The sequence below is a fragment of the Pistacia vera genome, unplaced genomic scaffold, assembly GCF_008641045.1.
Source record: "Pistacia vera cultivar Batoury unplaced genomic scaffold, PisVer_v2 Contig783, whole genome shotgun sequence".
Taxonomy (NCBI): domain Eukaryota; kingdom Viridiplantae; phylum Streptophyta; class Magnoliopsida; order Sapindales; family Anacardiaceae; genus Pistacia; species Pistacia vera.
This window is the reverse complement of record NW_022196649.1, coordinates 22973-38222: the sequence shown is the minus strand read 5'-3', so window position 1 is coordinate 38222 and position 15250 is coordinate 22973. Positions and strand designations below refer to the sequence as shown.

General features: G+C 37.0%; 2 protein-coding genes across 3 annotated transcripts; both read right to left on the bottom strand.

Moving 5' to 3' along the window:
- Positions 1 to 831: 831 nt before the first annotated feature.
- On the bottom strand, positions 832 to 3276 carry LOC116116800 (cyclin-dependent kinase F-1). The gene is made up of 2 exons (XM_031402854.1): positions 2772 to 3276; positions 832 to 2019 (listed from the first exon to the last, which is right to left on the bottom strand). The coding sequence occupies exons 1-2, from the start codon at positions 3252 to 3254 to the stop codon at positions 1093 to 1095; spliced, it is 1410 nt and encodes a 469-aa protein (XP_031258714.1). The 5' UTR covers positions 3255 to 3276; the 3' UTR covers positions 832 to 1092.
- A 5202-nt stretch (positions 3277 to 8478) lies between these two features.
- LOC116116795 (rac-like GTP-binding protein ARAC7) lies at positions 8479 to 12088 on the bottom strand. Of its 2 annotated transcripts, XM_031402848.1 has the most exons (9): positions 11978 to 12088; positions 10754 to 10818; positions 10467 to 10554; positions 10244 to 10353; positions 9873 to 9936; positions 9689 to 9753; positions 9520 to 9585; positions 9299 to 9405; positions 8479 to 8803 (listed from the first exon to the last, which is right to left on the bottom strand). In XM_031402848.1, the coding sequence occupies exons 1-9, from the start codon at positions 11994 to 11996 to the stop codon at positions 8770 to 8772; spliced, it is 618 nt and encodes a 205-aa protein (XP_031258708.1). In that variant the 5' UTR covers positions 11997 to 12088; the 3' UTR covers positions 8479 to 8769. The 2 variants fall into 2 exon arrangements, with proteins under 2 accessions (XP_031258708.1, XP_031258707.1); XM_031402847.1 differs by lacking the exon at positions 11978 to 12088 and having other exon boundaries at positions 10754 to 11035.
- Positions 12089 to 15250: the final 3162 nt, after the last annotated feature.

Below are 15250 nucleotides of genomic sequence, written 5' to 3'. Positions count from 1 at the left end.
TACTGAATTTTTATAATTGTTATTCAAAACTTAGATGTGTTATTTTGTGTTTGAATTGAAGTTTACATAGACTGGGAATGAATATGTAGTTTTTAAACTTTTAATCTAATCATTGAATACATTTAGGATATGAGACATTTTCTAGTTGTGCTAATTGGTAATATATAATTAGTAAATGTTAGGATATTGAATATAAATCATCTCTTTTTCTTTTAAACTTCTCAATAACCTAGTACGGTATCCGGTATATGTTATGTGGGGATCCCTAATTCCCTTACCCGTCCCGTTATAGTGAAATTTGGAAATTTGGATATGAGACAAGGATGAGGATGACCATCCCTTGAAGGACATCATCACCATCAAATATGTCGACCAATTAGAATATGTGCATTATTTATTCAGTAAATCAGCTCAAAATCTAATTCTCAAGATTCCCAAAAGAATGGATCCCAGTTAATATTTCAATTGAACAAACAATGACCTTACTAATTATTTCAAGGACAGTTCTAAATTCATATACAATCTATATATCCAGTGACTGGCCACCATGTAATAGTGTTATCATAGATAATGATCAAGGTTGATAAAACAGCTATCTTCAGGTTAAAGTTCACGTTTTTCCCTCATATTACGTTATTAAAAAGTTCAAGACTGACAATTTGAATGTCCCTGTAATTGATAACTAAGGTCATTGGCTCAATCACTATGAGGACAGTGGCATTATGAAAACGGTTCACAACTTATTAATCGTCTCTGGAACATAATGCACAAGAATACTTTGCCATCGTCACTTTCCAAATGCTATAATCTTAGCTCAGCCATATCCTTTGCTTTACCTCAAAATCATATCATAAAATAGCCTTTCAGTGTAGCAGGTGCCATAAAACATGTGAAACAACATATTATCATAATCCTCTGGTTTTACAAGGAATAAGCATGTTGTGCACTAGAAGTGTTACTTTAGCATAAGAAAATATAAGGGTCCTACTGGTATAAGACACTTTTATGCGAATAATTTATGGCTTTAAAATGGTTACTCAAACAAATAGACATATAATTTAACAATCCGAAGTACCTAAACACTTGTCTTGCTCAAGAGAATCGAATTGAAAAACCAGAATTGGTGGTTGTCACATTTAGCGGGCCAAATTCATCAAAGTCAGAATCTGAACCCATGTCGTCATACCATCCTCCAGGAGAATCCTCATCTTGGTTACCCTTTGTCAAAGGAACTCGCAACTCAGATGTTGGAACTGGAAGAGGCTCTTCATTGAAATACTTATCATGTAGCAATTCTACTGCAGAAGCTCTACTAGCTGGGTCATAACAAACAAGTTTTCTGACAAGAGCGATTTCATCTGTAGAGCGGTTGGGCAGGCAGGATTCCAGACCACTAGGATCTTCTACCTTACAAAATGAAATCGTTTGGTAATCGGGAAGTTTAACACAACCCGGCCAGACTTCTTCTGTTAAGTTGCCCAATACACTAATAATTCTGCTAAGCTGATCGATATCAGAAGTCCCAGGGAAAAGAGGCCGTAGAGTAAAAAGCTCTGCAAATACGCAACCTAATGACCATAGATCAACCTCTAATCCGTAGGCTGTGGATCCATAGAGCAGTTCAGGTGACCTGAACCAGCGAGTTCCAACACAGGATGTGAAAGCACCACGCTCATCATTCCCAGCCTCCTCTGCTTCGTAAGAATAAGAGCTCTTGAAAGGATCATCTTCTATGTCACTAGTAGTACATGTAGCAAAACAAGATGCATTTCCATCATCAACATTTGTTTCTTTATCAGTTTCATGCATAGAATGTTTAGCTTTGACCTCATCTAACTCCCTAAAAGAGTCTTCCTTACTCATACCCTCTGGCTCTTGATTAACATATCCTTTTTGGGATGCATTTTCATGACCAGCTTGAGGTGCTTGACAAATATTTTCCTGATCTGCAGTATCCGGTTCAAATGGTGGAGGATTGTCGTCAGCAGCAACCAATTCATGATCCAGGAGTATCCTTGCCTGGAAACAGAAGAAAACGGAAAAGTTCAATCCTCAGAAAAAAAAAAAAAAAAAGCAAGTACAACAATTTGCTGCAGTTACTTATAAACTTGCAAATGCCACCAACCACCTCCAGAAAGACTATAAGTTCATGAAAAGGATAGTTCTCTCATCATTATTAAGGTTCACTCACTCCTAACTATTGACAGCTGATAGCAAGCTCTACTAGCATTGTCATTATGTTAACCGTCTTAAGTTAATATATTTTCGCTGTTTTACAGACAAGAGATAGCTAATAATTTAAACACAAATTTGTGTAGAAAGGTCAGGTTCTCGTCATTAGGAAGTTAAACTAATTCTCAACTTACCCTCTTTTTCCATTATATCTGCACAACAAAAATTAGACCAATCCAACTATTAGTTTCAACTAAGAGATCAATGGTACCAATTATCAAAATCAACTTAATACATTGATGCTATCAATTTAACTAAATCAAACTTTTCATTTTTTGCAATGGGCGAAAACAAAATATAATTGATCAAACTATCAAAATAAATAAATAAATTACTAGCAATTGCTAACAGATCATTTGACCTAGCGAAATGCACTTCTTTTTTCAATTTGTTAAAGAGGCCAATGCGCTAAGTTATCTTCTAAAAATATTAACACAATGATTATTGAAGCATTAAAATCCTCTCTTTATAACTTCATCCATCCAATAATGACAAAATTCTAAGAAAAACATGGCTCAAAAAAATAAAATAAAAAGTACCTGGCCAAAATCAGCCAACTTGAGCACCCCATCATCTCCAACCAACAAGTTCCCAGGTTTCAAATCCCTATGCACGATCATATTCCTATGACACGCGTCAACTCCACACAAAATCTGAACCATCCATCTCTTAATCTCCCCCACGCTCAGTCCACTCTCTCTCTTGGCGTCCGAAATGACGGAGGCCAAATCTGACCGCAGGAACTCCAAGACCAACACGGCGTCCTCGTCCTCCCGCCAAAAGTACTCATGCAAAACCACCACGTTTGGGGACCCCTGGAGGATCTGTAAAGCCTCGATTTCGCGAAATGCCGATTGGTAGTCGTGCACCTCCTTGAGCGCCACTATGAGGTTGTCGGATAATCGACGGCCCTTGTACACGTCAGAGTAGGCGCCGGCTCCCACGCGCTCCAGGATTTGGTATTTGGCTATAATTTCAGGACGGGTGTGGATGCTCCAGCTCTTGGGCAATGGGTTATCCATCTAGGTGTTTGTTTTGTTTTTATTTTCTGGTGGAGACGAAAATGCTTAGTTTTTGTCAACTGTTATTCTTCTTTCTGCTTCTTTAGTATTTAGTAATGTTTCGGGCCAGTTTGGGAAGGAGACGATGTAAGGTCAGGGCTGAAGAGTATCTTCAATTTCTTTCGTATAATTAAAAAATATTTCATTAATTTTTAAATATAAAAATAAATTTTTTATTCAAATTTAATGACTCTTTAAATATTAAGGGAGAAAATATGTTTTTTTTCAAGAAATAAACAATGGAATACTTTTATTAAGAAATAAACTTAAGAAAATATGTTTTTTTTCAAGAAATAAAATGGAATACTTTTATTAAGAAATAAACTTACATATAAATTTTGAATAGAAATATTGTCAAAGGCATGATTCATAAGGGATAGGGGGAGCCTGAAGGGCTATCTATTGTTAATTTTGGCCCTAATATGTTTTTGTTTACTTTCGCGGATGAGGAGAAACCCAAGCAGATCCTTCAAGATAGTCCATGGAATGTTTTGGGAGCCCTCCTTAATCTACAATGTTGGGTCCTTGATGTCTCACTATATGAGATTGATTTTACCAAAGCTCTATTTTGGGTTCAAATTCATGGCTTATCGCTAGCTAAGTTAAGCACAAATAGTGTTGTAAAAATAGGCTATTGTACTGATGAGGTTCTTCATGTTGAAAATTCATTGGTTCAAGATAGACTGGTGCGCAGCTTTCTAAGGGTGAGAGTGTTGCTTGAAGTTACGAAACCGCTAGCAACTGGGGTTTGGGTGATCAGGAAAGAACTAGGTAACATATGAGTCTTCTTTAAGTATGAAAAACTTTAGAACTTTTGCTATAACTGTGGCAGGATAGGCCATAAACAGAAAAGTTGTAACGAAGCCAAAGCGATGTGCCCTTACGATACTACCAAGTCAAAGTTTGGTGCCTTCCTAGGAACATCACAAGTGAGATCCTTGATAGAAGAGGTTGAAGGAAGCAAGCAAAATCATGTTCATGAAGGAGGGAAGCAAAACGTTAGAGTTGAGGAAAGAGAAAATTACTTTGACAACAGTGGCATTAATTGTAATGTGACAAAAGCAGATAATCAAGGGGCTACATCACAAGCTCCAAGGACACCTAACCCAACCACCCTATTACAAAACCAAATCCGGAGGCAATTGGCTACGCCTAATTCATCACAAATCTAGAGAATGACGATAACTCATTCTCAAGTTCTGATGGGAGGCCAGAATCACAATGTGGGCAATGATTATGATGAGTTAAAGGAGAATGTTGGTATTAATTGTGGTAACATGTCATTGGACCTAAACAATGTGGGCTTCTCTAATCTTATGCAAATTGGACCGGATTGTGAGGGCTCTAGCTCTTCTAATAAGTCAGCTAAAGGAAGTCCAATGAAGAAGTTGGGTTTCAGTCAACACTTAAGTTCGGTCCAATTGGGAGATAGAAGGCCTGAAGTGAATTTTAGATTGCTAACTGATTATCACCAGAAGCCCAATTTTCTCTTGTAATACCATAAATGAAGTCAAGGACAAAATTTCCAAGGCCTTAAGCATCCTTTGTTGGGACATTCCTTCAAAATACTTAAGGATTCCCTCTTCTTGGGAAAAAACCAAAACACAAACTCTAAGTTGGATCATGGAGAGGGTTAAACAAAAAACCGAGGGCTGGAAAGAAAAACTCTTGTCATCAGTTGGTAAAGAAGTGCTGATTAGAGTTGTCTTGCAATCCATACCTAACTATGCTATGTCCATTCTTAAATTCCCTAAGCATTTTTGTGATAAATTATGCATGAGTGTGACTAACTTTTGGTGGAAAAAAAGCAAGGAGAGGAAAGGAATTCATTGGGTTGGACAGAAAAAGCTATCAAAGAGCAAGAAAGAAGGAAGGCTGGGATTTAGGGATTTTTACAAAATGAACCAGGCTCCATTGAGTAAACAAGCATGGAGCATTCTATTGAATCCTGATATTTTATGCGTGTGAATCTTGAAAGCCATATATTTCTCTCAAAAAAACTTTTGGGAGGCAACATGCAAAAAGAATAGTTCTTGGGGTTGGAAGAATTTGTTGTTTGGCAGAAGCCTTCTCAAGGAGAAAGCAATTTGGAAGGTGAATAATGGCAATTCTGTTCGAATTATGGATGACAATTGGATGCCACCAAGAATGCAAGACATTAAGCCCATTGTACAAGCAGATCAGAAAGTGAAGGAGCTGTTTTCCTCGACTGGTAGATCTTGGGATCATCATAAATTAGTTGAAGTCTATGGGGCTAGAAATGCAAAAAAGGTGGCAACTATTCCGGTAAGTTAGAACTCTGATCCTGACCAAATTGTTTAGCCTCACAAGTCTAATGGAATCTATGATGTGAAGACAAGTTACCACCAGTCCAGGGAGGAGGCTTTTCCTAGCAAAATAACAATACATCAACATCCTAGGTGGTTGACAAATGATTGTGGAAGCAGATCTGGGGCTTACAAACATTGCCAAAAATAAAAGTGTTTACATGGCAGCTTTGTAGTAATGCAATTTCGACTAAAGAAAATTTATTTAAGAAGAAAATAACTTCAAACTCTTTGTGCCCAATATGCCATGATGCTTTAGAATCTATGGAACATCTTATTTTGGGATGCGCTTGGACTCATCCGGTCTGGTTTGCCATTGATTTCCAATGGGACCCTAGAAACCTACAGGTTATCCAATTAGAAGACTGGTTGTTGGAAAAATTCTTGATGTTGTCTTCATCTTTGGAAAAACCAGAAAGTGCTAAAGCCTTTATCGCCAATCTTTGTTGGGTAGTTTGGAAGATGCAAAATGAAGTGGTGTTTCGGGGAGCAAAAATTAACCCAATGCAGGCAATTCAGTAAGTTAAAATGCTAAATAAGGAAGTCGAATCCTGCAAACCTTTCGTGAACATGATTAAGCACTCAACCTCCACCTCAGTCTGTAATAATTGGAGAGCTCTTCACAAGCGGCCGCCATCATCCCCCCCCCCCCCCCCCCCCCCCCCCCCTTGATGGTTTAAAATCAACTGTGATGCAGCTTTTATAAAGCACTCTCATAATGGAGCGATGGGAATTGTAATAATGGACGACAAAGGTATGTTATTAACGGGGCAAGCAAAAAAAAATTTCGCTATAACCCCCTTGTAGCAAAGGCTCTAGCTGTTAGGGAAGCTATAGTTTTGCAACCAATTGGGTTTGAGTAGGGCCTTACTGGAAACAAACTGTTTAGTCTTATTATGGCCTGCAGGAAAGAAAAGGTTTTTTGGGAGATTGATGGTATTGTGAGAGATATACACACCTTGCCCACTGTTGTTCCTCAGTTGAGTTTTAGTAGACTCGTAGAGAAGCTAATATGTTAGCGCATGAGGTTGCAAGGTTGACAGCGTCGGATTCTCTGCCTTTGATTGGTTATCTTCTTGCCCTACGAGTATATTAAGGATTGTGTATTCAGGATAAGCCATGTTAACATCCAATTGGATTAGTTTGCTTGTCTTCTAGTCTATGACTGTTATATGTATGCCTTGTGTTTTTGAGGAATGGATACTCATTCCGACAAAAAAAAAAGGTTGTATTTTTTTATCCTTTCTATATCATTTCTAGACTTTGAAACAAAAAAAAAAAAAAAAAAGAAACCGAAAACCGATTTTTTTTTAGTAATACTACACATACAATATTATGTATCAAAATATGATTGATTGATTTTAAATTAAAATTAAACTTTCACCCAATCATCTTTTGCCACATAATGTTGTATGAGAATGTTATATATATATATAAGTAGTATTATTCTTTTTTTGCCCCAATTGGCAAATCCTAAATTCTTATTGGAAATGTAGAATTACAAAATAGCCCCTATTTTTGGCTGAAATTTTTTAGTCCCAATACTTACCGATTCCAACCCATGTACCTGGATCTTGAATACCGGTTCTAGTTCTTAGGTCGGTTCCGGTTCCTTAAACTAGTGGAACCAGTACTAGGACCGCATAGTTCCAGTTCCACACAATTGGGAACTGGAACCCAAGTTACTCGTGAGTCTCGATTCTACCCGAAATTCTTGCATACCCCTAATCAAAGGCTTATAATAATTATTTAAGTAATTCTTCACTCATTACTAACAATATCACAATGGAAATATACAAATGTTCCTCCATCCCAACTTTATTTGTCTATTAAACTTCATCATAACATTCTTTATCAATTAAAAATTAACTTTATTTATTGTTTATAAATAGCTTCATTTAACAACTTCATGTATTTATATATAAAATTCATCAAAAATAAAAAATTATAACATAAAGTTTGGCAAGTACTGGAAGAGGGTTGACACCCTTTTCATCAAACATCTTGAGTTTGCAGTTGAATTCCCTTAAATTACATTTTACAGATATTAGAAGAATCACATTTTATGTTTTTGGTTCATACAATTATACTTATGCGGTTTTATCATCCCCTTTTCTTAGATTGGGCACCATTCCATTACAGTTAATTTTGATCATTAACATGCCCTAATTGGTCTTGTCGTGTATTGTCAGCGAAGTTGGAGAGCGGGGCCTTTCATTATCAAAATCATCCATGAAACATGATAGCTTTGGGCCCCCTTGCTATACCCATTTGGTCCATTTCTGATGTAAAGATTACCAAGATGACTTGACACTGCATGCAAAGCTACAAAAGCTGGGGTAGATTAAAGATTCAAAGACTGTAAAGAAGCAAGAAGTTGACCCAGTTTCAGGGTTTCAGCACGAGCAGGAAACTGCTACAATGAATCCTGATAAAGGAAAAACTAAAGTGAAGTACAGAACTTGGCCATTCTCATTTATGGATCAAACCCTGCCACAATGCATCTTTCAAAAATAGATTTGGGATTTGAGACAGCAAATATTGCACATTCTTGTATTAAAGATGTTGGTGAAAACAATTCACCAGCTCAGAATTATACTTAAAATGTCAGAAAGTATCTCTGTGGTCCAGTTACCAAACAACTTAGGCACAATTACTTCCCTGACTCTCGTTGGTTTTCTTTACATGCATGCACGAACTTACCTGTAACGCAACTTGCTCAGAAAACTGAATTTTCATGCATTTCTGGCAGCAGACAAAAAGATAACTGTGAATATGCAGCTAGCTAGCTCTACAGTAGACAGATTAGAGTCTTGTATGAGAGGATAATATAAACATATATAATGATTCTTTCCTTTTAGATAAAGCAGATTAATTTAAAATAATACATCAGCTTAAACCCCAAACCCACAAGATCAATTACTTGGTAACAGTACACAAGAGAATGAACAATTCCCTCCACTCTTCTCCAAGTCAGTTTATAAGATTAAAGTAAACTATTTCTTAGTTCAAACTATATCACTGCACCTACACTTCACACAAAAGTAGATAATTAGGAATCAGCACTTGCTGAATGCCCCAACACATCTGCAAAACACCAATCCTTGTCAAAAGTGCTTCATTACTATCCATCCGGCTATCACCGTTGCCTAAGCAGCACAACCTCCACACACAATACTCCTGCTGTCCAAAAAAAATCAACATTAATGCACATGTTAGTAGAGAATCTCAGGAGGAATTTTCTTCAATATATGGAAAATACATGAAAGGAAGAACAAACCCACACACAACCTTCACATTTTGGTTTGCATGTTCAAGCCTATGCAAATATATGTTAAATTCAACCAGCTGATCTAATACTGACAAGGTTAATGTTAGATATCACAGTTAATAGTGATGATGTCATAGGGCCCAGCTCCTATCAGGGAGCTGTAACCATCAGTCTGCAATGCATTAGTGGCAAAACTATGATCAAGGTCTTTACTCGGTGCGCTCTGATTTGATTCTTTCATTAATCAATGCTTTACAGCCATATATGGGAGCTTCGACTCCTTTTGGAGCTGAATTTTTTACTCTCATCGGTTTGTCACTTCATTCTCCTTCTAAATGAGCCGCAGATATGTGGCAGTACATTTAAACAACAGAAAGACACTGAGGAGAAAAAGGTGAAGTGCTTACGCAATTGAGCAGCCAGATCGTCTGTGCCTTTTCTTCCTTGACACCTCCTTCCTCCTTGGAGGTTGCAGAACAACCTTGATTGCAGTGTCAAAAACAGCTTTGACATTCTAAAAGTTAAGAGACAAAAACAGAAGCAGTGTGAATAATAATAAATAAAAAAAAAAAAAACCACATACAAGATGAGACTAAAGTATCCTCAAATAATCAAACTTTCAGTTTACCTGCTGAGTCTTAGAGCTGCACTCAATATATGCTGCAGCGCCAATCTGTTTCCTAAGCTCCTCTCCCTGTGTATTAGAAGAAGCTCATTGAACTAATTTCTTGCAATATAAACCAAATATAATATCCAAAAATCAAATTTAAAGATGAGGTTAGAGAAACAATACATGCCTGAGAAGATGTTATGATGTTAGATCCCATATGATCAGCTAGATATCCTCTGTCGTCACGAAGATCTGTCATAGCAAAAAAAAAAAAAAAAATGTGTACTTGATGTAATCATAATATCTCTCTGCGTGGGAATCCTATGTGCATTGGCATGTTTCAAACTAATTTGACAAGTTCTGTTGCTTACCTAACTTCGTTCCAACAAGAACAATTGGAACATTGGGTGCAAATCGCCGAAGCTCAGGCATCCACTGATGAAAATATCAAAGGGATAGTATCAATAACCAATGCATGAAATTTTATAAAGGTTGCTTCTAAAAACAGCTCTCTACTTAATGAAAATGACTCAAATTGCCAAACTTCAACCGTAGAAACTACAAATTCATGCAAGTATATATGCAAGAAAAGTGTAAAGTAAACAAACATACAGGCTTTAATTAAAATAAATACGACCAACTTTTTTCAAACACGATTTACAAATAACGTTAACAAAAGAGAACATAAAAGGCAGAACAGGAAATTATAAAGGGAAAAAGGCATTAAAATTGGAACTATTACCTTCTTAAGAACATTTTCATAGCTTGCCCTACTAATTAAAGAGAAAGCAAGCACAAATATGTCAGCACCTCTGTAACTCAGAGGCCTCAACCTGCTGTAATCTTCCTGGCCTATAATTAATAAAAAAAATAAGGATAATAGTCAGACAAGAAGTACTAACCAAACCCCAAACTTTAAATTACAAATTTTGAAGCATATTATTATTCCAAGAAAACCCAGATACCTGCAGTATCCCATAGCCCTAAATTAACAATGCTCCCATCAACAGCCACATTGGCGCTGAAATTATCAAACACTGTGGGAATATAATCCTGGAAAAAACAAAGCACAACAACATGAGACAGAGAGAAAGATCCTAAGGTTAGTGCACATTAAAAGCTAAAACAGAAGCTCACCAACTCTAAACCAAAAGCAGTATGAGCATTTACAATATATCTTCATAAATGGAACTGATACAAGAAAATTAATGAAAAAGGAAGGGTTTTGACAGATAGGTCATGAAAATCTTACAGTAGGGAACTTGTTACTGGTGTAACAAATGAGCATACAGGTCTTGCCAACAGCTCCATCTCCAACTGTAACACATTTAATGAACTTTGATGCACTCATCCTCTTAAACACAACAACGACAATAACAACAACTAGAAAGCTCTTTAGCTACAGCACCCTAGTAGTATTATTAACAACTCAAAAAAGTTGAGTTAAAGAAAACAAAGACGTTTCTAACAAAAAAGTTGAACTCAAAGAAGAAGAAAGAAAGAAAGAAAGACACAGAGCAGTATCTATATGTCTGTGTCAACACATAAGTTGGAGAGTTAAAAGATGATATAAAAATGAATAAATTACCCACCCTGTCGTAGTTTCAAGAAAACATTAAAATTAAAAAAAAAAAAAAAATTAACAATTAAGACACAGAGAGAGAGAGAGAAGAGAAGTTTTGTCTGCAGTCAAAAGGGTGTCACTGCACTTTTTCGTCCCTCTCAATAAAATTCAAATATAGTATAAAAACAATATATATTTTTTGAAATGCAGGAATTGGGACCCTCTAACAAACGGTACCATAGCAATGGCCCCTTCATTTGCTGGTTTCCAGCTTTGTAATTGACATTATTTATTGTCCTGGTGGTTATCTTCAACCTAACTCAGCACACTTTCAACCACTACCGTCTTCCTCTTTAATTTTCTAATTTTGATTTTTTACTTCTCCTATGCACCCTTACTTTTTCTACTCACACGTCCTCCTAGGACTACTCAATTTCTTTTATACAAAAACAAAAAAAGTTGATCTTTACTTAATAATTTTTTTCATAGGTTTTTCTGGAGTACACCAGATGACCAGAACATAAAACTCAAATCTCAGTCACATCAAAATTTATAATTTGATTTTATAATCAAAATTAGGTAGGGACCTAAGAATTTTTTTTTTTCAGATTAGTGACAACCCTGGAATGTATTTCTAAAAATATATATGCAGATATTAGTTTTTTTTTTTTAAGGAAATGAAGAAAGACAAAAGTTGAGTAACGTTTATCTCTTTTTAACTCTTATGTTAGGGTAAAGGAAGCAAAAACAAAACAACAGCTGAAATCCAAAGATACAGAGGCAGGGGCAGAGGCAGAGGCAAAGGTAGAAGAAATGGTTTGAAAGTTGTCTGGTCAAATTTAATGCTTTTGTAATTTGAACAGATTAAATATGACCGTTGCATATATTTAATAGAGCAATAAATATACATACTCTCTGCGATTGTCTCCATTCTATTCACGCACGTGCTTTGCAGAGTCTCTCCAAACTATCCTTGTCAACTTCTCTGCATTGCCGACCACACCTCCACCATGCTTCAATTTTACAATCTCCACAATAAATTTAAAATATGCTATCTCATATTTAAAACATAATATATTCCGTACAGTTAGGTCATACTAACAAAAGTTACACAAGCCATATTGATGGGCTGTTTTGTACAAAACGTGTCAATCCACCTCAATTTATATCTTCACAAATAAATTTCTGGGGAAGTTAAACCCATTTAAGTAGATAGAAAGTCCTTATTTATTAGGTCAGATGTGCTGATATTAAACGGTGATATTGTTGGAATTCGCGACGACTTTAATAATAAAGGGTTCGTCTATAATATGCTGATATATAAACACATTATTATTTCAATAATACTAACCTATGAAACCTCTCTCACAAACTCTAGGTGGAAGTTTATGATTGACTTAGTCACATGAACCTATTATTGGACAAGCAGACTCATGTGAACTGATGAATGTGAGGTGACACGTGGTGTTGTGAGAGGAAGTTAGTAAAAAGTGTTTATGAGTGTAGTGTTACTCTTATTATTTTGGATGATGATATAAAAAAAATCATAGTAAATACATTCATTACAAGAGAGGTAGAGAAATATTGAAATAATATTGACTCAGTTGGATATGAACCAAGATAAATCGCATGTGTTCTTTTTACTATTATTTTATTTATGTGTGGTTTTTTTTTTTTGGGGGGGGGGGGGGGGGGGGGGGGGGGGGGGGGGGGGTGTTGTGTTTCAAATACTTTAGAGCATGTCAATACAAGCCAACATTCAAGTGTCTCTGGGAAGAAGCTCCTTCATTTGAAGTTTTTGAGCTTTAAAAAAAAAAAACAGAAGATGAATTGAATTAATTAACAATTGACAATGTAACAAGAACATAATTATGTGTTCTTTTTAAGTCAGTTTGAGTAAAATAATGTATGTTGTTATAAAAACTCGCAACAACCAGAGGTACCCAGTCGACTATGGGAGGAGGACTAGGTAGGATGTGTGCGTGATTAAAAATAACCAGCTAAGAATGGATTAAAAAATCCATAACGGGAGAACAATAGAGGTTTTTAAAGTGGTTCAATGGGTATGAACCAAGCCTACGTCCACTATTATATTATTGCTTTATACACAAAGTGATTACATGGAGAAAACACGTAATAGCGAGCTAAAACTCTCTTTCAGTTGTTTCCTGTTCTTGTGTAAAAATCTGATCCCCCAAAACGGAGGTGGTTCCTCCCTTTTATACACATGTCTGACAATGGCTGGGAGTTGTCACATAATCCCCCGTAATCCGGATCTGAGTCAGCCCCACCCATGCTTAAGTCTTAACACCCATACTTAACACTAATGAGCTTGTTGGTGAATTCATCTACTATGAGAGCGACACGTGGGGCGAGCCTGACCGTTAGATGCCGATATGGTGTATGGACAGGTGACACAAATCTAGTTGTTGAAAAGTCTGCACAACATTAACCCCCCAATTTTTAGAGGTTGGAGTCGGACTTCAAAAACTTTTCTCTTATGATTTGTATGACAGATGAAGTGCGAGCTATGGCGCCTAGCCATTTGGCGAGCTTGGGATGTCTTGTCATGCTTGATGCCTTTTCTGCTGATGCCTTTTCTGCTAATGCCCTTTCTATCCACGTCATGCCTTGTCACATCCGAGAGCTTTTTGCTTGACTCTTTGATGGCGTATTATATGAAGATGAGCCCGTACATCTCCTTCAAGCCAACTGAAACGTTGGAGATGGTAGTTGGGAATGGTGAGTTGGCATTCGTACCTATTTTTCAAGTGCATTGAAGTGTTGGTATGATGACGATTCGGGAATGGAGAACAGTTGGCATCCCTTCCCACCTATAAATGCAGCCACCTTGGCTTGGGTTGTTATCTTCCATTGTTCTCATTCTTGAGCATTCAAAAAGAGGTTTCTATAGTCTCTTTTGGTTTATCAATTTGTGAAGGCTTCAGATTTTCATATTGCAAGGTTTGTCTTTCTCCTTTAATTTGTTTTGTTGTTTTTCTTACTGGCGCTTTACTTAGCATGTTAAACTAAAACTCTTCTCCTTTCCTTACAAGTGTCGTTGTTTGATAACTTCCTTTCCCATAAAGGGGATGACAATTACAATAGCGAGAGTTTCGGGCAACCGTCATCGATGCTCCTGCCGAATAACACATGGATTGCATCCCTTCATCTGGTCGTAGATTGAGGCGACGAGATTACTTTCTTGCTGGTCCATCCAAGCCAAGTCGAGCCCTCGTCTGGCATTCCCCTTGGTGACTCGTGCCCCAACTAGATAGAGGTTGGTACATCAAGGGGTGTCGATGACCGATGGAAGGTCCCAATGATTGATTCCTCTTAAAGGAGGAGAAAGAGCCCTTGAGTTTCGGCTGAAAGGGTAGTGTTTGGGGGCACGTCCTCGACTCTCATGATAATCGAGGGGAGGACCCTCTAAGAAGTGATCGAGGAGTTTGCAAATCACCTTTGCATTCCGTTGAGAGCTCTCTTTGAGCGTGTCCCTAGGGTGGCCTGGGACAAATTCAAGAAGCTCGACTTAGCCACCTTACTATGAAAAGCGGTTGTGGATCAGACTCTGATTCGTTTTTTCTTTTGCTTTTTGTCGCATAATCATTTTTCTCTTTCCCATGCAGCTTTTCTCCTTGATGACTTTCTTCTTCTGGAAGGCCTACCCTAATGATAATCCGAGGATTATACTATTTTATTTAGGCTTTTTGGCCGGATTTTGAATACTTCTTATTTCGTTTGTGCCTGAATTGCAACTTAATTTCACATATTTTATGTTTCAGGCCAAAACGTGCACTTTGAGCAAATAATGAATGGAATCGAGTTTTTGGACCCAGAAGCAAGCGAATCTTAGAATTCAGGGAAGTTCTAAAGCGGATTTGAAGCACTATAAAGCTTGTTCTCATTGGAGAGCATCAAAGATTAAAGATTCAAGCAAGGAAGCAAGCGGAGGGCAATTCTGTAAATTCAAAATTGTTCTAGAAGGTTAGCCACGGCGATAGACACTCGACATGAGATTTCAACTTAACTCGTAGCCGCGGCGAAAAATATTCTTCGCCACGGCGAAGTCTGTGATTTCCAATTTTATTCAAAACGTACAGTTTTATTTTAGGAAAGTTTTTAGGTTTTTGGACCGACTATATAAGAAAAACGTAGCCATTTTGAAAGAGTTTGTCACTTTTA